This window comes from Lichenostomus cassidix, chromosome 4 (genome assembly GCF_008360975.1).
Source record: "Lichenostomus cassidix isolate B80296 chromosome 4, HeHo_3.0, whole genome shotgun sequence".
Lineage (NCBI taxonomy): Eukaryota > Metazoa > Chordata > Aves > Passeriformes > Meliphagidae > Lichenostomus > Lichenostomus cassidix.
Genome location: NC_139484.1, coordinates 12,898,540 through 12,926,267, shown reverse-complemented (window position 1 = coordinate 12,926,267; position 27,728 = coordinate 12,898,540). Strand labels below are relative to the sequence as shown.

The following is a 27,728-nucleotide window of genomic DNA, read 5'->3' as shown; positions in this document are numbered from 1 at the left end:
CCCTTAAAAACCTGTGCTTCTGGGGTTGCTCACAGAGATGATGACAGATAATGGAAGAGTGGAGACAGTGGTCAGAATCCAGCTCCTGGCAGCAACAAACCCGATGGCCCTTTCATTCAGAGAGAGGAGAGGTGGCAGGATCTCCTCATGCTTCCAGGACTGGAGGTGGGCTCCCCTGCTCAGAAATGGGTCTGTGTGGCCTCTGTATACAAAAATGAAAGCCGAGGTCATCGATAAAATGGGGTAGAAACCACCAGTTACCTCAGTTCTTAATAATTAACTGGAAGTCCTTTAATGAACTTAGTACCTGAGTGTGGAATTTGGAATCTGACCTTTACTACATCTAGATAAACAGTGTGGCCGAGCCTGTGGCTCTCTCTGCAAGCTCCACTCTCAGCTCACTTCTTGGAGGCTCTCACACTTCATGCTGCAGTCAGGAGCTTGGCAGAGTCCAGCATGATTCTTCTTACTGTGCTGTTCCTTTGCATCATTTCCACTTACTCAGCCTCTGTTAAAGGTAGGTCTGTACTGGGCTTGATTCAGCTTCTGCCTCAGCAGAGGCATAACCAGCGTGTGTATGCAGATCTGTTTTGCCTCAGAAATGCTTTACTCAGACATCCTTGACTAATACAAGATGCATTTAGTAGTTAGGTTTAAGTGCTTGTGGCATTCTTCTCAGCAGAGGTGATGGAGGAGACAATGTTTTCAAGTGCACAGGGCCAGTGGTGTGACCAGGAGATCAGGGATCTTGACCTTGCTTAACCAGGACATACTGTGGGAGCACCGACTTGAAAGGGGCTATTCACATGCTTAAAAGTTAAACACAGAGTACTCTGGTGGAGCAGAGCCAGGAAGTGTTTAGGGCTCTCCAGGTTTCAGCTTCTGAGCAGTTACCACTGACTCAGCTAGCACTGAAGTCAGCAAGAAGCATCCCGGTAATTTCATGAGAAGCTTGCTCTGTAGTAAGTCTTGAAAACCTGGATGTCTGCAGAAGCCCTGTGAGCAGAGCTTTACTCAGGCTTCAGCAGTGCCAGTGTATGAAGGCAGGAAAGGTGTCTTTAGTAGTGGCTCTTCATGTACAACCTGACATTAAATTTAAAGGCACAGCAACCTTATAACATAAACTGAGTTTTTAGTTTAGTGAGGATGCTTTCATCATGACGCAGGGAGGACATGCCATCCTGGGTTAGGCACTTGAAAGGGCTCTAGAGGTGGTCTCATGGATGCCACCTCCTGCTTCCTGCAGGGTATCCAGGACACTGTAAGCACAGAGCAGCACCCTGCCTTCCTCCCTGCCTCTGTACACCCTCATGACAAGAGTTACAAAGGGGAGAAGTTTGCAGGCAGTGCCTTTACCTGTGAGTTAATTTCATGAGACTGCCAAGTACAGTTTATGGCTAGGTACCAGTGTGACACATTGCTGGTGCCTGGTCTTCCCACCTTCCCCTTAATATCAGTTAAGCAAAGCTTCTTGAGGTGACATAGTATTTGCTTGTCACATCCCCAGGATACTGAGCAAGCATTTTCTCTTTAATTAGTCATCTCTTCAGCTCTGCCAGATCTCATCTCTCTCTTGTGCAGAGACTGAGAGCTAAATTACTGGCCCAAAGGCCACTTAGGGCCTCAGTGTCAGAGCTGGGATTAGGATGGGTGTTTTACCTTTCCATCAGACCATGCTACCTTTTGGAAATATTGAAATATTATTCTATTAAATTCAGGTAGGTCAGCACACATAAAACTTTCCTACTGCAGTTCCACTTGAAAAATGTTTTCAAGTAAGCGGATGGGGTTTGCTTTTTAAAGCTATCTGGTATCAGACAGTGGCAGATATGATTTATGAAGGTAGAGCTAGCAAGTAGTTAGAGACACACATGCTGTGCATGCCATATGTATTAATAAAAGGCACAGGACTTGACAGCTGTCTCTACTCATGCAGTATAACCTTCTGTATTATACAGTATCATGATTTAATTATAGACTTGGCATGTTACCCTTAATGACAGACACTTAACATTACTAGTCAAACTATGTATTATGCACTCCACCTTGGAAGCAGCACTTCTGACCCCAAGAGAGCATGGCTGGGCTGATGGCAGTCTGTATGTGCATCTTTACTCCGTTCTCCTTCGGTGGGACACTTGCCATCAGCTGAAATGTCAATGGCTGCACAGGCAGCAAGGAATCTGGTGCTGTGCTGAATACAAAGGAAAGAGCTTCTAAAAGGAGAGGTTTTTGTTAAGAAAAGTTTCTATCAGAAAGGTGTTGGAATATTCCTTTTAAAATATTACTGGTGTTTTCTTCATGAAACTTGGCATGAAAATTTAGTTGTGCTGTTTTGAATACTGGTTCTGGTCAGTGACCCTATATCTCTGTCTCTCATCTGTCAGTATCCTCCTTGCCTCCCAACCTGACAACACTATTCAATTATCTCTCTTGGCTTCCCCATCTCCACTGAGATAAGTGCTAACTCTTTGGGACTGCTTTCAATACTGTCTCATCCCTGTTGCATCTCTTGTCATGATCCACTGCTTGCCTACCCTTTCCCAGCCTGGCAACTAAAGGTGTCTTCTGCTGTGGCTCCCGTAGTGTTTTCTATATGTGAAATGGTGAAAGCTTTCAGAACCTAATATTCTTCTAGCTCCCAGGAATATTTTGCGTTTATTAGTTTCTTCCATGACATTTGGAAGAAGCTGCTGCATCATTTACTCATCTGTTTCCTTTAGGATGGAACAGCTCTTTTGTATGTGGGGACAAGCAAATGCTAAAAGGGAGGAAAAGGGAAGGAACTCTTGCAAAAGGGAAAAAATATGTATCTGTTCAGTTGTGGGGAAAGGAAGAGAGTAGGTGTAAGGTACTTTTAACTGAAAATAGAGAGGCAGCAAAGCCACAACATCCACCTTAACTAATAAGAGACTTGTCTCTGAGCACCCAGATAATTTCTCTTGGATGTGCTATTCCCCCACTTTTTTCTTTAGGTGGGACTGCATCACCCTCTGTGTTTAGAATGCACCTAGTGGGTGGTATTCCTAAAATCTCGGCCAATATTAAATCCTTTGCACTGCAATTTCTGCTGGAAATGAAGGGCATTTTGAACCAGGAAGCAACTGGCTCTAAGGGGCTGCAGGGAACCAGGGGCGTCCCTGAAAGGCATAGCCATCTCTGAGCAGGCACTGAGCACCCTCTGCTCTTGAGGGCAAGGTGGCGTCAAGGCAGGGAATTGGGGAATGAAATTGGCTAGGAAATTCCCAGTAAACCTGCAGGAAGGGCTGTATGCCTCTTGGGGACTTTGTTTTGAAAGAGACACACAAGACATGCAAAACCAGAAGAGCCCCGTTGTGCCAACATGAATCCTTCAGCCTCCCTGGAAAAAAATCAGTAGTTACAGCTTTGGCCTCTCACCTACAAACAGGCTGCTCCCGCTGGGGTCACCAAACTCGCTGCACCACATCTCCAGCTGGCATAAAGTATAAATCCATTTCGTTCTGTAGCTTTGCCAGTTTATGCAACTTGCAGACCAAACTTGGTGGAGTGTCTGTTTTGCTCAGGGAAAGCTTCTTGGAAGCTGACCTTAATCCACCGCCATGGAATCTGAGTAAATAGGGGAAGGAAGTGGTCGATGAAATGGGGGTTTTAGACTCTGACAACTGCAGAATATATCCATCCAGCCATGATGCAACTACACTGTTACCTACCTAACTGGGTTTTAAAATATTAGAGTGAAATAAGATTGGTTTTTCTTTTTATCAATGCAGTGATTTGAAATTTATTTGATTCAGATAAAACAGAGGGATATAAGAGAATCCAAGATAGCCCAATGAATCTCTTCAGAGGACTTTGAAGGCACTGATTGCATTACATCACACTTAAGAATTTGTCTGAGATGTTGTGATAGAGTTTTGTTCTTCCCCCTGCCCCTTTCCCGCACTTATCATAAGACTGAGATGCATCTCCCTGAGGACAGCACTTTGTTTTTCTTAGATTAACTCTGTTGTGAACTTGTTGTTTCTGCTCTGTACCTCCTGAACTCCATGAAGAAATTCCCAGTGGATTCAGTGGTGCAGCATTTGGGTGTGTGAGGCTAGCACTGTGCTGCTTACAGATAGCACCTAAGGTCACTGTATGTGTATTTGCTTTGAGAGTGTTAAGAGCACTCTATGTACAGCCAACTTCTTTTTCCTCCCCTACCCTTTTACATTCCTTAAAATGCATCAATTAACAGCAGGGACACCGTTATGGGGACAATTATTTTGTTTAAAGAACAAGAGCCTAATTATTAAATATAAAAAATACATTCTCAATGTCTTCATTACATTCTTGTCACCCTTGGGCAGAACTCTCCATGGAAAGATTCCCAGTAAATGTGCAAGACATGCAGAGAACAATTTCTGTTGGCTCCAGCAAATTACATTAGTGCATTTTACATTGCTGAGTGCACAAATTGCATGATTAATTACAGTATTTTGAGTTGCAAATAATTTTGGATTAATTTTTAATGCTAATACAGCTGAAGAAAAAATCTGACAGTCTTCAAGTGAATAGCTAAAACAAAGGATTTTGTGACCATTCTTACATTAAATATGTGAGGTCAGTGTCAGCTTAATCACAAAAAGCCCCGGCTGCTTCAGTGGGACAGTCTCTGTAATCAAAAGTAGCAGGATCAATCCCATAGATCTTCTGTTTGTAATTAAATTTTTAATTTTTCTAAAGGTGTTTCTTAGAGAAAATGGTACATTATGTGAGTTATTCAATCCTGAAACACTGTTTGTTTTTGCTTTCCAAACAGGGCACACTACTGGGCCAAGCCTAAATAATGACAAGCTATATAAGTTTGCTTACTCAGCTGAAGTCTATGTTGATCGGGTGAAAGCATCACTGCAGAAAAGTGCAGGATATCGGATTTCTTCTGGTGTGGATGTCAACCTCTTATGGAGAAATCCTGACAATGATGATGACCAGCTGATCAAAATTACGGTAATTAAAGCCATCAGACAACTTAAAACATACACAATCTTCTGCACTTATCCAGCTGTTGATCTAATCTCAAAGAACTCACTTTCAGAACATGAAACATCTTTTATTCTCTAGTCTCATCAACTAAACCCAGCTGCTTTGATGAGCTGATATCTGTAAAATAAGATTTCACAAGTATGTATTTAACATCAATAAGCCGGAACTTCAGAATGTCTGCTATATTTTGAAATTCGTTCATACAGCACCTATAGCTTGAAAAAACTGGTATGCAAGCACTTACCAAGGGGCAATATGTTATCTGAAGCCCTCAGTTCAAGCTACAAATGATAACATTTGCTGTATAGAAACTGGGTTTGGTACTTAGCTTTATGGTGAGATTTTCTGGTGCTTATTTCCCCAGGGGAGAGTACTTTTTTTTTTTGGCTTCTTTTGTAAATGGAGACATAGTAATCATGGAAGATTAATGATCAGAACCAGAAATGAAGAGATAATGAATATTTATTATGTAATTTTGTCTGTCTAGCCTACCCAAGGCCAGTTCTGGACTGCTCTCTGCATTAGTTTTCTCTGCTTTTACTTTGCTAGATAAAAGATGTTCAGGTTGAAAATGTGAATGAACGTCCAGCTGCAAAAAGCATCTTCAAAGGAAAAAGCACGGAGAAGATCATCGGGAAGGAGTATCTGGAAGCTTTACAGAGGCCCATAGTGCTTGAGCTAGTCCGTGGAAAAGTAAGACCCTGTCTTTTAAAATTCAGTCCCTGAGAAAACATGACACAAATATTTTCTTACAGACTTGAAGAATTTGCCGGTTCACTATTCACTCAGTGATTTTAGTAAGCCATTGTGTCCTATCATTCTTAATGAAATACAATAGTTTAGAACAGACTGTAATTTACCTGTGCAAGGGGTCTTTCCAGCCCAAGCCTGTTGTGGGTTGACAATACCACACAGTTGGGAAGTAAAGAGCAGATTATCCACAAATATGTAGTACACGTGGATATATGCACTTTTGCAGTGTGGGGTTTGTGCTACTGACTTCAGCAGGGGCAGGATTTTGTCCAAGATCTGAAGGCAGGAAAGGAGATACAGTTTGTCCTGAGGGATGTTATACCACATCTGTGAGGAGCAGTGTTAATCACTTTAAACCCTTCTCAAGTCTTTTACCAGGACTGCTTTTTCTAGCTCTTTGGTTTGTTTATTTACTTCTGTGTCACCTACAGTTTCAATGGTTCTAAGTTAATGAGCTTGATGCTGAAAGAGCTGCAGCCTTATAGGTTTTTCCCCTGCTGGGAAACTATCTCCAAAAATCAGAAGAGAAGGGTCAGAGAGCAGGTGTGTCTCAACTTGTGCCTGGGTTTTATAGCCTGGCCTGAGAGAACACCAAAGCACTGTCCCACCACAGAAGCACCTGTGTCCATATGTAGGTCTCAGAGTCCCCATTTTGCTGAGACAGGGATTCAAATATATCCACCTCACCCTCTTTTTCCCTGCAGAGCTGCTTATGTGTCTCCTTGCACTCAGCGTACTGTTCTGGCCAGGGAGTGGTGAGCCTCGGGCCATGGCTGCTCCTGCCTCCTGTCCCTGATCCTTCACCCTCCTGTTGCTTGTGGCATTAGGCCAAGAGCCCTGTTTTCCCCTCTGCAGCCCGAGCAATGCTTGGCAGGTGGGGCATGGGCAGAGGGGCTGTGAGAAAGGAGGAAGGTTGAAGGTCACACTCCCTTTTCCCTTCTGCAGAGCAGAGTGAGGGCTGTGATACTCTATCCCAGCAGGATCTTTACCTCCTGCTGTAAATAGGCACTGAGTACATACCCTGGCCACCAGCTCAGCGTGCTGAATTGCAGCTGCTATCAGACCTGCTCAGTAACTTTCAGACTCAGCCTTGTCATCAGTTTTACACAACATAAAAAGAAACAGGACAGCACAGGCTGCAAACTGTACACATCCCTAAATGAGAACAGAGGTACCAGAAGAACACAATCAGAATGCATCTGCTCCTACTACATTACACACTTTCATGCCAAGGCTGATTTGTAGTATTAAAAACTTGGGCTTTTTCTTGGGTAGTAGAGTCTATACACTCCTTTTATGATTTCTTTGTGGTGTGATACTTTCGTCCCTGGCAACATCCAGGGTTGCCCTGAGATAACACACTGATTGTACTTACAGTTCCAGAAAAAGTAAAGCACCTTGAATGCAAAGTGGAGGTGCAAAGTCTTGTTTCCAGAGGAGAAGCTCAAGCACAACAGTTGACCCATGAAGTGCAAAGGTTGCAATATGTTTGAGACGTCATTTAAGTCATTCTAGCTGTGATTTATCTATGATTCATACTGAGTTTTTGTAACCTGTGATTAAAGTGCAATAGATATTATGGCCCTGTGAGGAGCAATTATCAGAGGGTTATGCAAAAAAATGAGTCGCCTGTGAAATGATGAAAAGTTTCCCATTTCTTGTTTAAATTCTCTCTAATTCTAGGAGGAGAGATGCTCACTGCAGTGAAACTGTGCTTAGGTTCAGCTGAAGGCCAAAACATGCTTATACTATTATTGTCAGGCCGTGCAGCCTCTGGAGTTTGCATAAGTAAGGGCAGCAGGTCCAAATTCAGCTTCCTAATGTAAAGGGAGTTTTTCTGAGCAGATCCTCACTATTCCTTTCTCATTTAACTGGATTTGTTTTACAATTTTGAATGATTTTTATATACTTTTTTTTTATTCCTACAGGTCAAAACCTTCTACTCATATCCAAATGAACCTGGTTTTACTCAGAACATTAAGAGAGGTCTGGCTAGCCTTTTCCAGCTACAGCTACACTCTGGTTCTTCCAGTGAGGTATGGTGCTGTATCAGGCAAGATTATCATGTCCTGAGGAACAGGCAGAGCCTGGTCTGCTCAGAAAGGCAGACCTGTGGCCCCTGCTGACTTCACAAGGAGTGAACTGTGACAGAAATCAGCCCTTTGGTCACATATGAGGTTAGGGACATAAAGACAGTCTTCTGAATATTTGGTGACACAAGCCAAGTTGCTGTAATGAATGTACAGTGGTGCAATCACTTTTACATATTGATTTAAAATATCAATTTAGCAGAATTTGGTGATAAACCAACTTAAACCAGGTAACTATGAAAGTGATTATACTGCTGTTTAAAGTTGGTTGATTCCTAAGTTAAATTCAATGGAGTCCCATTGTAAATCAGAGTACCCACACAAAGTTAGCACTGGTTTAGCTGCATCCATTTAAGTTGCATTCCACTGTTAAATTTCTATATCTGTCCCCTTGAACTAAGCTCAAATTTAACTCAAATTTGTGAGTATAGAGTGAGCTGCCAGGTATTTCCTAATTTTTTTTTTGTTTAAACAAACGTTGCTTTTCTTCATAGCCATCCAATGAATAGTTCCCCTGCCAATCCAAAGCAGATAATTAGAACCACTGATATCCTCAAAACTGTTAAATAAACCCAAACAGCGCAGCATCTCAGGTACAGGATTCCAGCAGTGGAGAAAATGCTTCACCTTTCGAAGGTGTTCTGGGGTACCAAAGATGAATTCAAGAAATTGTACTAATCTAACCCTTTTTTCCAAGGTGGACATTTCTGGGAAATGCAGTACTACTTACCATGTGCGGCAAAATCAAGTGACTAAAATAAAAGACCTGGACTCCTGTGAAAGAGAAAAGAAAGGATTTACCAGCCACAACCGGGTATGATTTCTTTAACAAAATAAAATCTATCCTTCCTATTTAAAATCTGTTCTTAGTAGCTAATACTCATCTTCTCAGAAGTCCTTGCATTAGAGAAAGCAAATTCTATATGTAAATTTTGTAGTTTTACTAGCCCAAATGTCACATGTAGTTCCTATGGAGAGAACAGGAAATGGATTCTCCTCTAGTGTAAACCACTTCGGCTCAGCTGATGCAGACACAAGTCATAGTGATAACAGTAACCTTTCTCCCATCTGCTGTAAATGCCAGGACAGATGCTGACTCCTGAAAGGAGGCTGGTCAGGATTGTCTGGAAGGTCAAAGGCTTCCCTGGTACACAGGTGTAATGTAGGAGATGTTCCACAGAGGTAACTGAAGCCCTTCTACGGCTCTGATGGTCCTCCACTGTTAGTAAATGTCTTTCTAAATAGCCACTGAGGGCAGGCTGGACACATGCTGAAGGCACTGGGATTCTTCACATTGAAACTGACCTTTCTCAGCTCGGAGAAGTACAAAGACAGCACACTCTCTGTTAATAAACTGCCTTAACACTATGACTGGGTTCCCAATTTTCACACTTGCCACAAAGACTTCACCTTGTTTACAAAACAGATCTAACAAGGTGGCTGGCTTTGCTTCCTGAGTGTGAACATGACAATCTCATTTACAAGACATTTCTCTGGAAAAGTTTCTTGTCTTGTGTAAAGCATATTTTAAACTTAATGTAGTACTGGGCATTTTCTCAGTTACAGCTTGCTTCATAACTTCCTGCCCTGCTCACACTGTCTTTTCTCCTGGTACATACTGAATTTGAAGCACACGGTGTAGAAGTGAGTGGCTTCTTACTGCAGAGGGAATTCTTGAAAACCTGATTTATAGGCTTAGTGTCGCTGTTGAGCCACTAGCAGAGAAAAAGACCCGGATTCTCAGCGTGGCAAGAAAAAAGAGAACTATTGTTTTGATTCCAACTTATATAGACTTTTCAGAGGTCACCGAGATTGGTCAGTCAGAAACCTCCCCCTGGGCCTGATTGGCCAGGCCTGAACTGTCCAAATCTCGAGACACTGTTTTTAATAACATCCAAACTTTATCTTTGTTTATAAAACACAGGAGAAAAATTCTCATGGGAAAGACCTGTGCTAGCCACAGCTTAGCTTGAGATGCCAGCCTACATGCACCTTCCTCATATGGCTCTACTTTGTTACAAGTCTTGCCCTGATTTATAACTGGGAACTTTTTTCCTGTTTTGTTGTTCATTGAATAGTCCTTTTTCTGTTTTATTTTTTAATTCTTTTCAGATCTTGGATATTGGTACAAAAGCCACGTCTGCTACAGTTTATGTGCTGGAAGACAGTTTCATTAAATCCGTTAAGGCAGAAGAAAATTTTGTTTTCCTTCTGAATTACCGCCGAAAAACAGGTGCCAAAATAGTTTCAAAGTAAGTTGGGCAATTGGACTGTTATTGATGGTAGCAGGACTGGTGGTTCAAGTCAGATTAGCAGGACTGGTGGTTCAAGTCAGATTATATGTGTAAATTTTAAAGAATTGAGATCTAAAGCTGTAAACTCTCCAGGTAAGGATTTAGGTCTCTTTTGTATCCACATACAGGTCCCACTGTGCCAGGTGCCAGGTCCTACTTTGATTAAGGGTTCTACCACACCGCAAATAATAAATAATGGAGTTCATAAGAAATTGACTGAAAATGGCTGGAATTAGCAAAAACTCCCTTCGTGCTATAGGTGTTCTGTCTTCTCATTTCTCAAGAAATACTTTTGATGGATTTCCATTTCTAGTATGGGAGAGTTTGGAAGAATAAAAAATAAAATCTACTGCATAGAAAGAAAGCAAGCAACAGTGAAATCTAGATCTGTGTTAGACTCCAGACTCCAAAGCACTGAAAATTTGGAGATACTCATACAAGATAAATGATTCAAGCATCTCAGTAATGTTAGATATTTGAAAGAAAAAATACATTCGGAAATCACACTTTCCAAATCTTTTAAGAAGAGATATATGAAACATTTCAGAATTATGTGGTTACTGAAGGCTGTTTATCAAGTGCTATAAATCTATGCTTGAGAAAGTCTCTCATGTAGGTATTTTATTGCACATAACTCTAGGAGTAATTTTGCTTGTATCAGATATTTCTGTTGCCTTAAAAAACCCATAGGCTTGCTGTGTTCTGACCATTTTAATATAAGACTTCAATAAGTCTGTATTCTATTTTTTTTTTGTGTGTGAGGGTTTTTTTTGTTTCTTCTTGTTGTGATTTCTGCATCTCTGCACTGATGGTTGCACTCTCATGGTGTCTCCACTGTGGCTGTACAGGCAGAGGCTGGAACTGAAGTCAGTGCAGGCTGGGATGGGACTGATTGCTGCAAAGCAAGTCGCCAGTGTGATCAAGACCTTGGACCCCAATTACGTTGCCATGCCCCTGGAAGCAGAGCCAGTGAAATCCGAATGCAAAAAGTGCCCTTCAGTAAGTAAACACAGGCTCACTGGATATCAGCTAGGTTAGCTGAGCAGGACAAGTGTAAAAGGAAGTTTCTGTCCAAACAGAGCTAGGACAGGTCCAAAATACCGGTATAAAGACACCTTGGAGTGGGGAGAAGGGTAGTGTTGCAATCGTGCTCCACCCCACAAGAATGTCTTAAGACCTACCACTAAAAGTACCAACCTTTCTGCTCTCTGTCAAAGACTGAGTGCAATATTTCTCAAGACCGCTAGAAAATACAACACCTTTTTGTTTTGTCTCACCTTTGCCACTTTGAGCTGGCAGAAGCTTATTTCCTCTGGGGAAGGGGGTGCAAAATTAATTTTAAGATGGATGACTGGTGTTTATGAACAATTCTGTCATGGAAAAGCTGAACTGTTCCTGAAAATTCAAGTTCATTAGCCATTCTTCAGGCAGGCTTAGCATTTGTTGGTAGTTTATCTAGCCTCTTCTTACTATCTGACCTCGAGGAATCTTTTGTTTAAAAGATTTTATAGGTATTTTATTAATGTAAAATGGGGCTTTAGTATTCTTGGGAAGTCCAATAATGTTCTCATTTTTCCCTGAAAAAAAAATTGCCTTGTTTTTTTTATATTTAAGACATCTGAAGGCTGAGGGCATAGCACTGTAAATGCATCATCTTTTGTTTTACTAATGATATTCATCATAAACGAAATAAAATACTACAGTGACTGTTAGCAAACAGTATTAATGCTATTACCATTGAGGAATGAAGAGAAACATTAATTTAAGGATCAGTATTCTCTGTTTTTGTTAACCAAGATACAGCTTCTATTCAGCACACATAGTTTTAGTCCTCCAGAGATACTCCTCATGAGCACAAATACCTTCCTATATTGGAACTTGTGCTAATTATTTGGAAGTAGCATTATACTATAATAATTTATCTTGTCTAATGCTTATTGAGCCACAGGGGAGACCAAAACCACATGTTTGGGGAATATAAAAATGATGCTGCATGTGTGCTGGAGGAGTTCTGAGCAGGTAACATCAAGGCATCCTAAACAGTAGGGACAGGTGTTTTTTCCCTGACTCTGCCCATCAGGGTTTGTGCTGACCAATTTGTCACTTGGAACTGAGCTTGTCATAACAGTTATAATTTCCAGACCAAGATAACAAACACAGGGTATAATTCCAGAGCACTGCCTGGGGACTGAGCTATGTCATTATAAACCTAATGGCACGAGGAGAATGAAGTCCTGCTTTCTCACTATATTTTTCAGTAACTGCTATGAAAAGATGGGCTCTATAAACAGAACACTGTATCCAAAGCAGCAACATAGCATATGGTACTTATATATCATAGTATACATTAATGCCCTGCTGACATGCTCTGCCTTAGAGTTGTACATTTTCAAAGCCCTTTTTAAATTGTAACAGGTCTTAGCTTAATCTTTATGAAATTGGTAAAATAACCATTACTATCCCAGATGGCAGCACTAACTTGTCTGAGGTTATGGCAATTGTTGACACTTTAAGACAAACCTAGATTTCTGTGTTTAGATAATATAAAGCATGATCTTTTCAGAAGAGCTCATGCATCTTACACTTTTTTATGCTCATGGTTCCTACTGGAATGGATTCTTGCCCCTTCTGAAAGTGAGGTGGGTTTGTTCTGTCTTGTGCAGGCACCCTTTGTAGGCTGGTAAACAGCTGTCAGGCATTGACATTCAAAACCAACTCCTGCTCAGTTTAGAACCTCTTGGTTTGGCTGGAGTTTTCTTAGAGTACCCAAAAGACCTCTGTTCTGATGTCTCTGTCAGAGAAACAGAGGTCCATGTCCAGGCTTGCTGAATTGCCATGTGGAAGCATATGCATCTTGTGCCTGAATCTGTAGGTTATTAAATCCAAGCTGCCTGACATTCACATCAGGAGAATGAGGGCCCTCATAAAAGTAAATTATAAATAGTGTTCTTAATGCCAGGGTCACTGCAGGAGATGGCAGCTGCTCCTGGTAGCCATTGAACAGTTTGAACACCTTGCAAAGAGGAAGGCTTGGTCTCCACTCTCTTTTGCTTGAGATGGCTCCAGCTTGAGTCTTCCACCTTGCTTTTCTCAAGGGCATGGGTTAAACTGTCTAAGAGCAGCCCATATAGCTGGGCTCTGCACAGGAGAAAATACAGGAGTAATGAGGTTAGAGATTTTTTTGCTGGACTGTGGCGCAACTTCAGCGAGGGAATAGAAAGTGCCCCATATGTTTATCCAATTTCAGTTTATAATAGCAACACTGACCTTGGTGCTAAGCACTAATCGCCAGTTGAGGTTAAAAGACCCATCTGTGCCTCAGAACATGAGCTCCTCCCAGCTGGCCATTAATCCTCAGGAAATATCCTATGTCTCAATCATTGTTGCCTAATTATTGTTTGTTACAGTCAATAGAAGTTGCACTCTGTCCTGATGAATGATACTTCTAATTGCCATCAGGTTCAAGTGTTATTGCCCAATAGAAAATCCACAAAGAGGGGAAGTGTTTTAGTAAAGGTCAAATGGGTGCTAGTGTTATTTCCCACTCAGAAAAACTGCAGTAAAGACTGCTGCAAAGAACAGCTGAGTTTTCACCAAGGAATGTTCTCGATAATTTGAGATAACAGAGGCAAAGGCAAGGGAGAGAGGAAAGGTCAAAATACCATCACTGGTTTCTTATGGGAGTGTATCTGGAAGGACAGATATGGTTGCTTTGCTGCCATGTTGGCTCATTCAGGTAAAAAATGTGGTATGGAAATAAATAGAGCAACAATCAGACCTGTTCTAATACTATCTTACCTATCATTTTGTACAATAGCTACAAATCCCTTTGTATGCAAGTTTCTGAATTAAAAGTGGGAATTACTTATTGGATATTTAATTCTGTTTTATACTGAGCCAAAATTACCATCTTCTCAGAAAATATGATTAATTTGTGAATTGAGGATTGTGCATCTCCCACTTTAAAAAAAACAACAAACTACTTAGGAAAAAATGGCAGCATAAGGAAAACACCATATTCATCAGAAATTGCAGTAAATTGGCAAGAGAAGAGAATTCACTTTATTCCAGTTACAGTATAAATAAACTTGTATTATTCCAAAAGAGATTGCATTTAAGGTCATTTACAATATCAGGGAAATACTAAAGCGTTGGAAGAGAGACAGGTATTGAAAGGTTTCAAAGATATTTGTGCTGGGATATCATAAATTAAGTAATACTGTGTTAAAGGATCATCAATCTATTGGATTTCAGCTAATTTGAGCAACAGCTGGCCTACATATGTGCATTTACTAAGTCTGATTTTGAGAACTGAAACCACAACCTGAGAGATTTGACATAATATGAATTGTTTTGCAGCTTTCTGAACACTGGCAGAGCATCAGAGAACATATGCATCCTGACAGACTTTCCAAAGCTGATGCAGCAAAAAGCTTTTTGTCCTTCATTAAGAACATCAGAAGAGCTACAAAAGAGGAGATTCTGAAAATTATTAGAACTGAAAATAAAGAATTTCTGTAAGTTACCATGAACAAGCTTTTAAAAGATTTAAGTTACTGAGAAATGCAGAAGGGCAAATTGCATGCAAAGAGATTGAGTTCCACTGGTGATGTCCTAGCAATTCAAACCTAGTGTTCAGTACTGTCTGCAGGAAAAGGATTTTTTTAAATGCTGTGTTTGTTCCTGTAATATAATAAATTTTCAGCACACCCTTCAGCCACCAGGGTTATATCTAAAGTGGAAGGCCAACATGCTTTGTCGTTTAGCTGAAGGTTCTCAAACCAGCTGCTTGTTCTGAAACACCCTGTAACTTGTTCTTCACTTCCCATTTGTTTCCTTCAACTGGAAATACGACAAAGAAGGGGAAGGTTGATGCCTGGGTATTGTCCTAGTATTAGAGTTTGGTTGTGAGCAGCATGCACACCGAGACTTGAGAGTTGAAAAGCATTTCTGAGTCATATGGTCATGATCCTTTAAACAAATTGTAGAAGTTGCTAGCAATAGAGATAAACCTGAGAGTCTCTCAGGTAGCATAGAAGCCTTTTCTCTATGTGCCATTGTGTATGCAGTGCTATAATACTTTTTTACATTTACAGCCTTGCCCTGTAAACTTTAATACACTTGTGATGGTTTGGTTTTTTAACACTTCTTTTGGTCTCCTATTAGCATAAATTCAAATACTATCCATGGATATGAGTTCAAGTACCAGTTTGAAGTCAAAATGTTCAGGGACACGTTTTTTTCCAACAAGAGTAAAATATTCTCTTACTTGCAATGAGGAGTTCTTTCAGCACATTGGCTTCTTTCTTTCAATATGCTGCAGTTGTTTCAGTATTTTCTGGGTCATTGCGGTGATGCGTTAATTTAATTTCCACTTCTTTGTAGTCCACAGGTAGTGGATGCTGTAACCTCTGCTCAGACACCAGAGTCGCTGGAGGCCATGCTGGAGTTCCTTGACTTTAAGGATGCAAACACTTTTATCCTGCAGGAGCGATTCCTGTATGCCTGTGGATTTGCTTCTCACCCCAGTGAAACGCTCCTGAAATCTTTAATTGTGAGTCAAAGGACAAAGCAAATACAACAGAGCTAATACTCTTATGCCTCATCCCAGTCAAAGGGGAAGGGAAGAAGAAACAACTGTTGCTGTTTCTAATTTTCCTTTCTGTATGCCTTCCAGGGTTTCCTTTAAGTGTGCCATTAACATAGAGCCTGCAAACAACAAACGTTCCTAGGTCTAGATTGAAAATATATTTACTTTGTAAAATGTTACCAAAGTCTACCACTTGGAAAAGAAACATAATACTGAATGTTGGGAAAATAATTTGAGGATTGTTTGATTGTTGCTTTATGAAAGTCCTGTAACCAGGACTGTAAATCCTTTATTTTTTTTCCAAATGAATCCACTGTTTGAGACACTGAATGTAACTCAAGTTGAAAATGGCAGTGAGTTATTATATGTAATATAGATGTAATGATAGAGCACTGCTGTGCTTAGCCTGAGTCCAGGCCATTGTGGTAATCACTGCCCTTGCATTGCATTAATGTTCACAGAAAATGAGGGAGCCTATTGGACCCACTGCAGAGTGTGGCTCATCATATTTACACTGAGACACTAAACAGCTTTGCTTTTGCATGACAGGAGAAGTTCAAGGGGGATGTCGCTAGTGAAGAAATCAGAGAAACTCTTGTCATTGTCATGGGAGCACTCATCAGAAAATTCTGTGACAAGGGAGGCTGCAAGCTTCCAGTGAGTATCTGATGGTCACTGCTGCTCAAATTCTGGTCTGCAACACATGTGAGTGATCCCTGCTGACATTACTGGGAGAGCACGAAAGATATGGGAAGGAGATTCTTCTACTTGTGTTTGATAATGTCTCCACTCCTATGTCTCCACTTCTGTTTTGGATAGAAAGAGGATTGTATTTTTTAAATTAATGACATCCACTTTGTCAGATATAGGCTTTAATCTTGTCTCTTCCCATTTCTAGGGATTTCTTCCAGTTTTCCGTTGTCTGAGAGATTTTTTTCTGACTGCTGAATCTGTCAGCAGAAGTACTTGTGTTCCTTTGTCCAAAAGCTTTGCATGTCGTCAAGAGAAACATTGGCAAACTCAGGATCTGTTTATTATTTGCAATCACCTAGGGTTATTTCACCTCTGTGAAGAAAATTCGTTAGTTCAAGTACTCAGCTGTGCCCCAAACATGCATAGAAGAACTCAGGAGGAAGACTATTACTTTGAGTGTGAACTGAGCAGATGCTGCTTTTAGAGGATGAGAATGATCAGACAAGGCTGCTGGATCTGTCTGGATCTTCAGCACTGCACCATACCACTTAAAAGATACAGAGCACCTGAATGGGCCCTAGGAATCCCTTTTAATTTCCCTTGTTAATTGCCTAGTACTTTTATAACATGTTATGAGGCACTGAAGAACACTTCATTTGCCTTTTTCTTTTTTGTGGGGACATGTTGGCCCCACAAGGAAGACCTGTGAAGTCCCTCAATCAAGGCAGGAGCAGCTGGCAAGTGATAAAATTATGGATCAGGTGTCACTGTGGCTGCAGTCACTTTGGTTATGCCTGAAAGAAGCCATCAACATACAGCTGACAAATGACACCTTTGCTAACCCTGTGCAACAAAAATAAGCTAGAACCCAGCCCTGCCCCTTCTACTCCTGCAAGGCAAAAAAGGTAGGTTTATGATCACTATTTAATGTGCTGTTGGTTTCCTTAGGCTGTTATGGAAGCCAAAAGGATGATTCTAAATAGACTGGAGAAGGCCAAGAAGGATGACAATGTGCAGATGTACCTGCTGGCACTGAAGAACGCGCTCCTTCCCGAAGCAATTCCAGTGCTTCTGAAGTATGCTGAGTCAGGAGAAGGGCCTATCAGCAGCCTTGCTGCCACTGCCTTGCAGAGATATGATCCTTCTTTTCTCACCAAAGAGGTAAGAAAGTACACTGCCCAAGAAAAGAAGTGCAAGAGACTGTATTAAAGGATAAATTAACAGAGTTAATTTCTTGTCATCAGCAACATGGACAGTGAGGTTGAGCACAATCTCAGTAAGTTTGCTGATGGCACCAAGCTGTGTGGTGCAGTGAACCTGCTGAAGGGAAGGAATGGTCTGGTGGACACGTGCCAGTCAGCCCTTGGCTGCAGGGTCACACAGAGCCACCAAATATGCCATGCAGTCTGCAGGGAAAACTGGGCTCCCCTCACAAGAGGGAGCACTTGGGCACCTGTGCAACCCCTGTTATTTCTTGTGCTTTCACATAGTCAGGGAGAACACACAAAGTAAGGGAAGGGTAAAATAGCTGCATCTTCCCCTGCCGCCCTCAAGTGTAAGAAAAGACATAGAAAATAGTAGGACATGAGGTCCTGCCTCTGCTGCATTACCCTGCATTCCATTTCATACCTACTGCTGGCCACCAGGACTGAGGCTGTCAGGGTGCTGCTCTGCAGTGAACATGCTGGAGGTCATTCTGTCAGTGGGGCTATGTGGCTTTTCATGTACTCACGTTTAACAAAGATGTGTCACAATCTTCTCAGGGACACAAGGCCACCACAGGCACTATCTAGAAAATTAAAATCATAAGATTCTTGATTTTAAAGTACATATTTCCTTAACAGTCAAGAAAACCTCTCTTTTAGCTCTGCCACATTAATTCGTTCTTAGTGTTGCTACTTACTTACAGCCTCGCTTTGAAAACCAGTGTGTAAGGCTGTATTTGGTCTGTGGCTGAGAGAACATAACAGATGTCCCACTTGTCCTTGTGGTCACTGAGCTATACATGTCTCAACATTCCAAAAGGACCATGAAAAACATGATGCTGAAAATATATCCTTATGTATTAGCCTTAGCTATGGAGCTAACTTAAGCTAATTTAAGCTGATATTATAAACGAGATTCCAACCTGTACTTTGCCCAGTTATCTGCATGAGCATTGAGTGAATAATGTGCTTCCTGACCAGGTGAAGGAAACAATGAACAGGATATACCACCAGACTCGCAAAGTCCACGAAAAGACAGTGCGAACCACAGCAGCTGCCATCATCTTAAACAGTAACCCATCCTACATGGAAGTGAAAAACATCCTGCTCTCCATTGGGGAACTGCCTATGGAAATGAACAAGTACATGCTCTCCATGATCCAAGATATACTGCACTTTGAAATGCCTTCAAGGTACGTTAAGTTCAGTGTAAATAAATACAGCCCTTCCATACTTCTTTACAAAGAACACACAGGTTCTCATGAATTGCTAAAACTTATGGAGAGTATAAAAGGTTATCTGATTTTTACATCCCTTGTATTGTTATTTCAAAATAAATCCCCTAATTTCAATGTAGTAATTTTAACAGCTATTCACATTTTCACAGGTATAAAAAAAAAAATTAGGCATCTGACTTGCATTACTGTGTCATCAAATGTCATCTGTTGGTCTTAATTCTCTCAGTGGGTCCCTTGCTTTTATATTTTAAGGACCAGTGATGTGGAGAAATTTTAAACATCACAGCATGAAAATGAAAATAATCAATGTATCTCTTCTTCTCAAAACCATTAATTTTCAAGGAAGACCTTTGCTTGCCTTTCTTCCTATGACTGTGGGAAGTACCTGAAATTGAAAAAGAGACTCTGAGTTAGGGCAGATTTTTAGTGGGAAAAGGTAAGGGTTTTGAAGACCCTCTTTCCTACTGGGAAATTCACCTTCTCTCAAATTTGATCTTTCTACTGAAAAGTAATGCTCTTGGTAGTGTGACATTTTTGCATCTCAGTGGTTTTGTTTGTTTTGAAATACCACAGCAAAACAATTCGGCAAGTTCTGAAGGACATGCGTGTCCATAACTACGATCGCTTCTCCAAGATGGGCTCCTCCTCTGCCTACACTGGATATATCACACGTATGTAACCATGAAACTGCCTTTGAACCCTCTTCGTGTTCCCAAACATTTGATTAATCCACTAGTTTAGTCACAGGTACCTTCTTTCTTTTTTATTTAAGGTGGTCCTGATGTGTCATCCACATACAGCCTGGACATCCTCTACTCAGGCTCTGGCATTTTAAGGAGAAGTAACATGAACATCCGTGTTTTTGACAGAAATGCTGAACTTCATGCCCTCCAGGTAACTGCCACTCTGTACATAGTAACTAAGCCAATGTGTGCTCCTCTTCTTACAGCTTCTGAATCAATCCAGCTAATGCTTAAGACCATAAGGTTTGCTGCACTGGGCAGAGAACAAGCCAATGACAGGGGAAAACCCCACAATGTGGCATATGGTTGCCATAAACAAAACAGGTGTTTTGTTCTGCATCATACATCAAGGTCTGTGTCTGTATAAAGCCTGTGCTGTTTATCTGGTTCATCCAGATCAAAGCTGTGTGGGTTTGTGAAATCAGGTCCTAGCTCAGGTATGTCATAGAACGGAAATTCAAGGAGTAGATCAAATGTACAAATCAAAGAGATTTAAATAAGATGTCTGTGTTTTAGACTTTTCCTAACATTGGCAAGAACCTTCAGTATTATAATTCTCCTAAATTTATGGAGGACAAAAATTGTGCAGTGGAACATCTCTGGCTTTTCCTCTCAATTGTCCATGAAAAATAGCCATATGAATAAAAGAAAATTCATTTGAAAGAAGAGTAGTCTCAGGATTGTAATCTGCGTGTGGGTAAATCCTGCTCTGCACCTAAAGGGCAAAAACATGGCATGAGATTATTTTATTTCTCATTTTTCTAGGTGCTCTACCTAGCTCCATTAAGTCTTAACCTCATAACTTTTCCACTACAACTATGTAAATTACAATTAGGTTGTTAGACATTAAGAAAATATATAGGGTTGTTAATAGTCTGAGTCAGGCAGGATTTTTTCACTGATTCTGTATCACTGTTTCTTTGTAGGTGGTGATTGAAGCCCAGGGTCTGGAGTCCATTATAGCTGCAACTCCTGATGAAGGCGAGGAAAACCTGGACTCCTTTGCTGGCATGTCAGCCATTCTGTTTGATTTCCAGCTCAGACCAGTGACATTTTTCCAAGGGTATGGCGATTTGATGTCTAAAATGCTCTCGGCAACTGGGGATGCCATGAACGTGGTGAAAGGACTTGTTCTCCTGACAGATTACTTACAGGTACTAACAGCACACTGTTTGCTTCTTTTTCTGTCTCTTAAGCACAGATGGTTCCTCCCCCACACTGCTACTGTAGGACACCTTATTTCCTTTCTTTTCAATGCTGATAAACCTGACCAGTGTTACACAGGCTACTCTTACTAAGGGACCAATAGAAAAGTCATGGGTATTAAAAATCAGAACGAAATTGCACAAAAAGCAACCTAGAACAAAGGTGAGAACAGATCTTCTAGAAAGCGAAGTGACACTGAATCAAAGCAAATCCAACTGAGTTTCCTGTTGAAAACTCACATTGCTCTCAGCTATGACCTCCCCTCCCAACAGTTTCTTGTAATACAGTATTGTCCCATGTGACCACCTGAGTTTTCCTCTTCTCAAGTTGGCCAGGGACCTTGCGTCCAGTTGGGCAATAACTGTCAGGTGAATGAGTCACTCAAACTTTCCCAAATAACTATGCTTCAAAGAACAATGCTAAGAGGTCCAATTTTCAGCTGTTTATTTCTAGACAAAATGAGGAATTAAAATGAGGATTACGCAGTTTTTATGCAACTGTCACCTCAAATTATTTGCTAATTTTGTGCTTGAATAGATTCACATATAAATATAACTGGCTACATAGTGTGTTATTGGAGGACTAATAATTTAGACATCTTTCTCAAAGTGCAGGGTCAGCACTTGGTTTGATATTTTTGCTCTTCCCAAACAGAGATCTCCTTAGAACCTGTGGATTTAACAGCTGTACTCAGCTCATGAAACATCTTCAGTCTCAAACTTTACTTTTACTTTTCCCTTTTAATTCTTGGCAAAGGAAAATGACAAAAGCAGATGATGAGACAATCCACTCTACTCAAAATTACACAAAAACACCCTCTGCACATGACAGGTTTCCCCATCCAGATCCCAGCTCAGCTTGTTCTAGTGGTATTTTAAGTCCAGAGGACTTCCCAAGTGGTGCCCAGTTTGGCTAACTAAAGCTCATTCCAACAGTGCTTTACAGTTCACATGCAGATTATGGGCAAAAACTTTACCGTGACCTATTTAACAAACAGACCGCAGAGGTGAGAAAGATAATCATGTCTAGTCCTGAGCATAGGGAGCATTTAGAGAACTAAATATTTCCAACTGCTGTGCATGCACCAAGCTCCAGACATATTCTGGCCGAATCAGCTGGCTGAGAACCCCTAGAGCTCTGTCAGCCAGCAAATTCTCCACTCCCTGTGTTTGGAGAACTTCTCAAAAGTCTGGGGCAGCCAGGGCTGGGACTGTGTGCCGTTTTTAACAATATCAGGGTGTAGTGTTTTCAGTCAGTCACTGACTCTCTGGAATCCTGGGCAGCAGTGTTGCACCTCACAAGGGCAGGAATAGTTTAAAGCACTGTTGAACACAGCTTCAGGCTGAGCTGCCTTTTAAGCACAGCCCATCTAAGAATGGTCTTACAGCTACGCTCCAGTTCAACACACATCAACATGGTTTTGGCACTTCCGTGTGGCTATGGTGTTGTTTGAGGGCTTAAGAGTAACCATCCAGAAGTTATATTCCCTCTATAAAATAAACAGCTCTCATAAAACTGTTTTCGAGACTCCTAAGTCACCTGCATTAAAGTTCAGCAGTGTTAATAGTTCTCCTAGGCAACACACCTGCCAGAAGCCCAGGGAAATTAAATACTGTATTAATAGGTCAGAGAAGCCACTTGAAAGCCAGACCCCAGCGGAAGGTAGCCAGTTCCCAGAGAAGTGCCTGTTGCAGCCACTCCTGCATTGCATTACAGTAAGGTTGCGTTACAGTGCAGTACATAAAGACATTTTTTTATTGAAACGTTGCTTGTTTCAGCATTTTAAACATAACAAATGACTGATTCTGATCTTTTGGATCACATTTTCCACTGCCAATGAGACACAAAGCTTAAAATAGGAAGGGAAAGGAAAATACTTCTCCTGAGGAGGCTGGGTCCCTGTGATTTACACCTCCCATCAGCCTGGATTGGATTTGCACATGAGACGAAGGACAGGGCTGAGCTATAAATAAGGAAATAGATGAGCTAGTAAAACACAAGACAAGTGCTCCTTAGCTTCTTTGCTGGTTTCAGTGACAAATACAACTTAATTCTAGGTAGCATTTAAGCCTTGAACCGTGCAGCCTTTGCAAACCCAGCCTACTTTAATATTCTTGGGTGCAATTTGACAATGCATCTAAAAATATCTGCTCCTCTGGTTGTGTGTACATGTCTCTGCCAGCATGTATACTGTTACCTCCTTACTCATTAGCAGCTACCCACCAATTCCGTCCCAATTAAAAACAAAGTAAAATGAAATAAAATTAGTTTTATCTCCACACCTAAACAGACCAACAAGGGAAGTATTTTATACCCCTTTGCAGTCAGTATAAAAACTCCCTTTGATTTCAGAAAAACCACAATCCCAATCCATGTTTTAACTCGGGTGAAAATAAGAAATCAGAGCATCATATGACCACACTTGCTGGGGTCATGCTGGATTTATAAGTCACAGCCAGCCCACTGCATTCTTTAAATCTCAAGCCTGCTTTAGCAGCAACTGACTGCCAAGATGGCTCTGCCAAGCTGGTTCTGTCAAGGAAATAATTTCAGGGATAGTTAACTTACCATAAAAGGTGAAGTAACCATGTACAGCTACCATAATTATCCAAGTCTTTGAGTACAGTGGGAAAAGTTCAATGTTCTGAGCAAAAACCTTCGCCAATGTTGCTCCTTGCTGTAGGTATTAGGAAGCTAGAGTGACTCTCTGCTTCTTTCTTAAATCTTGGGATAGCATTAGTTGGAGCCACTGGACTACTGAATAGCTAAGAAGAGAATAGAGGCTTCTAGGGTGCCTGGACATCAAAAAGGGGGAGGAAATTCACATTCCCACATGTCCTATAAACACCTGCAACATTACAGGTGCTGAGAATAGCACAGGCACAGAAACCTGGGAGGATGGAGAAAACCATCTGTGAGATGGGAAGAGGTGTCCTGTATGTAATGCACATGATCAAAATAAGTTTTTCCCAAATAAATTTTTCTTTTTAAATGGTGAATTAATCCACTAGTTCTTAGGGACACAGGACAACTGTACAAAGAGAGCTAGATTGCCAAGCTGGGTGAACCTTAAAATCTTGGCTGTATATCAAACCTTAAAAGTAATGAACTGCCATGTCCCTGAGCAATATTACCACTTCTGAAATGGTCTTTATGTGATATGTTTCCAGTCCAGCCTTACAGGTTTCATGATGCCATAAGCACATTTGATATTTAATGGAAAATGCATTAAATGCAAATTCACAGTGGTGATTAAGGTGCATTGGCCGATGGGTTTGGCCACCCAGCCACTGAAGACATAATTCCTGTCATATGGTGGGCTTGGAGCCACTATCCATGGCACAAGTGGCAGCATCCTACTGCCAGTACAAGGCTGCTGAAGTCACACTGCACTGCACCTGTGCTGGGCTTCCAGCAATGAGTTTAATCTGATTTAGCTGTACTGCCATCACAGCCTATGAGGGGCTTGTGTGGTAGCTCTTGGAGACATGATATTCCCTACAGTGGTACTCCCTGTAGAAATTATGCCAGCTAGCACACAGGGGAGAGGGTAGGGATGCAAGGTACCTTGCTGTAGCTTCATCCCATTTTTGAGGGAGGGAGGTGCATCAGGATGTTTTGTCCACCCTTTCAGAAAAGCCCTCTATTCCTTTTTTTTCCTGCAAAATGACAAGTGGTGTGCGTGCAGTACCAAAGAGAATAAGGAAACCTCTGAGGTCTGCAGTCAGTAACCTGTGCTTTCTCATGGCTCCAGGAGATCCAGCTGCAGTCTGGGCCGACAGCCAGTGCAGAGTTTCTGGGTGGATTAGCCATCGACATCTCTGGAGGGATGGAGTTCAGCCTGTGGTACCGGGAATCCAAAACCAACGTCAAGAACCGGTGAGTTACTCCCAGCATGTGCTGGAGCTGTAGACAGCTCAGACTCCTGAGCCATGGTAGACCCAGTAAGAAGAATTTAAATGGAAAAGACCTTGTAGATGAGTTAGAATTAGGCAATTAAATAAATAGATTCAAGTAGTGCATGGGAGGACATTTGTATTTCTCTTTTCCTTTTCACCTGGATTGTACCAGTTCCCATTGCTCTCATCTGAATTTATTTACCTTTACCTGAAGAACAGGCTCCTTTAAGGGCAGTTTTAATGTCTATATGGTAGGACTGTTTGTTATTCAATTTTTTCTTTTTTAATGTGTTTTGAAATAATTGTAATGCCTGAATTTTTTTGTAGGGTAGCCGTGTTTATAGCTGGTAACACTGAGGTGGATTCCTTCTTTATAAAAACTGGTATGGAAAGCACTTTGGAAGCAGAAACAGCTTTAGACTTCATCTCCACAGTGCAGTTTTCACAGTACCCATTTTTAGTCTGTATGCAGATGGACAGAGTGGAGTCTCCATTGAGGTAAGAACTATGAGAACATACTTTCTCATGTGTCCTTCCAGCCAGCTGCTGAACTTTTGGTTTTCACAGCCACAAGGGTTTCACCACTGAGGCCAAATTTCAGCCTAACACAATCAGGTGTGATTCAGGCTGTTACACACACTGACCTATCTGCTATCCCATTCTTCCCTGTCCCTCACCCCTGAGATTCCGAAAGAAACGTTTTGAAGATCACAACTGATCAGCTCTGAATGTGCATTTTAGACCAATTTTTAAATTTGGCTTTGCAAGTGAACTAACTCAAGTGGCAGGACAGCAGTCCCCTCATGTACAATCAGCTCTGATGGTGACCTGAGACTTTGCCAGCAGTAGTGCTCTATTACACTGTGGAGAGAGGAGTGCAAAGCCATGTATGAGCTGAAGTGGAAAGTTTTCTTCATCATCTGCTATTTACTAGTCAACAAAAGCACCTGGTCTGTTAAGCTCTTGCAGTCATTTTGTTCTATCATATTTTATTAAGGCACCGGCTTTCCTGAAAGGTAAACAACTGTGCAATAAGGTTAAAAAGATGGTTTTCAGTAGCCAACAAATAGTAATTGAATTGGGTTTACTGGGTTTACTACTCTCTCCTAATCCCTGTTTGCTAAGACCTAAGAAGGTAACATTTGCAGTTCCTGTGCCAGATTTCCATTCAGGTTTTTCTCATCCAAAAGATGGTAAAAACCTGAGAGGAATCAAAGAACTTGAGGATCTTCAGGAAATCATATGAAAACAGTATCTGTTATTCTGCAGCTACTAAAACACCTGCTGATTATATCTGCACACAGTGGAAGTGCCATCTCTGCCTGCAAGGTGTTTGTAACAGGATGCCAGTTCTGCATAACCCTGCTAATGCCAGACCCCGGTGCTGTGTCTTTGCAGGGCTCATGTGACCAAGTACGAAAGCCTCCCCTCTGGCAGGCGCTACACCGCCAGGAAAGGGAAAGCAGCCATGCTGGCAGGCAATGAATACCCTCTCCACCAGGAAAACTCCAACATGTGCAAGAGGGTTTTTGGCGCGAAGTCTGACTCTGCTGGCGGCTGGTTTTGAAAGGAGGACCTGAGCTCCTGCTTTCCTGAATCCCTCAATGACTTAGGGCTGTACGTACCTTGCCAACATGGAGCTTGATCTTGCACTGCTGCAGTTCATGGGAAATTTGCCATTGATTTCAATGGGCCAGGATCAGACTCTCAGTGCGTGCACAGTGTTTACATATTAACCTGTATTTAAAACTTTTGTAAAAAAAAAAAACTTAAGGCAAATAAAGACCAATTTGGTAGCGTTCCATGCACTCCCTTAAGGGTGGTGCTTGTTCTTCATTTTTACTTTTTTGTGCCGAAAGCAAGAGTAATTCTGTGTTTTTCTTTCCTGGGGAATACAGAAGTCTGTGTTTTTGACATGCAGGAAGAACAATTATGATGTCTAAAGTATGATTATTTATGAATATATTTTAAAGTATTCAGGTGTTTTAGGCCTATGACCAATCCCCATTCAAATATTCAAGTACAATTAACATCTAGATAGGACCATGAATTCCTGCTTACTAATTGCCTGGTTTTTGCCTGTTTACAAAAAAACAGGTTTTATTTTACATGATTTTAAAGGATTTTGCATTTTTTAAGCAGAGCTCAATTATTATTATTTATCTTTTGGAGTTTTTTTATTAACTGCTGTAGTTAAATACAGTTGATTAACAGTGAGGGGTAGTGTTTCCAGAAGAACTTACAGTTGCCTTAATTCTGTTCCCATTGAAATCAATGGTATAATTTCTCTAGTTACCAGAAGGAGGAGCAGAGTTAAGCCAATAGTGGTTGCTCACCAAGACTGCCTCCTAAAAATTTGTGTCCCTGTGTGTAGTATCAATGCAGGTGTATTTCAGAAAATGAGCACCCACTAAGGCAATTTTAAACTATGATGAAGGAAAGGGTCTTGAAAGAAATAGATTTTGAATGAAGAGTCTAGCAAAGCCTGTGCAGAGGCAGAACACTTTCTTCTAGGTAAGTTAAGCTTGTATTTCAATGCAGAAAAGTAATCACTACTCAGACAAGTCCTCTGATTAAAATTACTTACACCCTTCAAGCAGTGGGGAAAAAAAAAGTTTTACATTTATATCAACACTTTGAATTAAAAAAAGAATATACCTCATCCCAGCTCAGCTGATCTCTGATGCATCTGATTTAATTTTTATAGACATGGTGGGCAAGTGCTGGTCACAAAAAAAGTAAAATAAAAAGTCAAAAACAGTTGCTTTTTCAAAAAAAAACCCCAAAAGCAGACAGGAAAAACTCATAGATTGTCGTACAAAAAAAAATTATTACAAGATTAAGAAAAAAATCCAAATTATTTTGTGTTGTAAAAAACCAAGAGTGCAGAATTCTGCAAAAATCAAACTGTCAGTGGGATGAAATAGTCTGCTTGTTGTCTTTCCTGAAAATGCTGGCACATTTCTAGTCAAAGCCTAAATAAAACAGGTAAAAATACAGTGTGAAGAAA

General features: G+C 41.0%; 1 protein-coding gene across 1 annotated transcript; it reads left to right on the top strand.

Moving 5' to 3' along the window:
• The first annotated feature begins 346 nt into the window (after positions 1–346).
• MTTP (microsomal triglyceride transfer protein) lies at positions 347–27,728 on the top strand. The gene is made up of 18 exons (XM_085057949.1): positions 347–517; positions 4,784–4,971; positions 5,557–5,700; positions 7,689–7,796; positions 8,548–8,664; positions 9,963–10,102; positions 10,993–11,143; positions 14,504–14,661; positions 15,530–15,698; positions 16,284–16,391; positions 17,376–17,588; positions 18,614–18,825; positions 19,444–19,541; positions 19,643–19,764; positions 20,540–20,767; positions 24,574–24,698; positions 25,046–25,216; positions 26,117–27,728. Exons 1-18 carry the CDS (start codon positions 457–459, stop codon positions 26,283–26,285), a joined length of 2,682 nt encoding a protein of 893 aa, XP_084914075.1. The 5' UTR covers positions 347–456; the 3' UTR covers positions 26,286–27,728.

Coding starts and splice junctions, on each gene's coding strand:
- MTTP (XM_085057949.1), top strand. CDS start 457: ATGATTCTTCTTACTGTGCTGTTCCTTTGCATCATTTCCACTTACTCA. Junction 8,665..9,962: donor GATTTACCAGCCACAACCGG/GTATGATTTCTT, acceptor AATTCTTTTCAG/ATCTTGGATATTGGTACAAA. Junction 10,103..10,992: donor GGTGCCAAAATAGTTTCAAA/GTAAGTTGGGCA, acceptor GTGGCTGTACAG/GCAGAGGCTGGAACTGAAGT.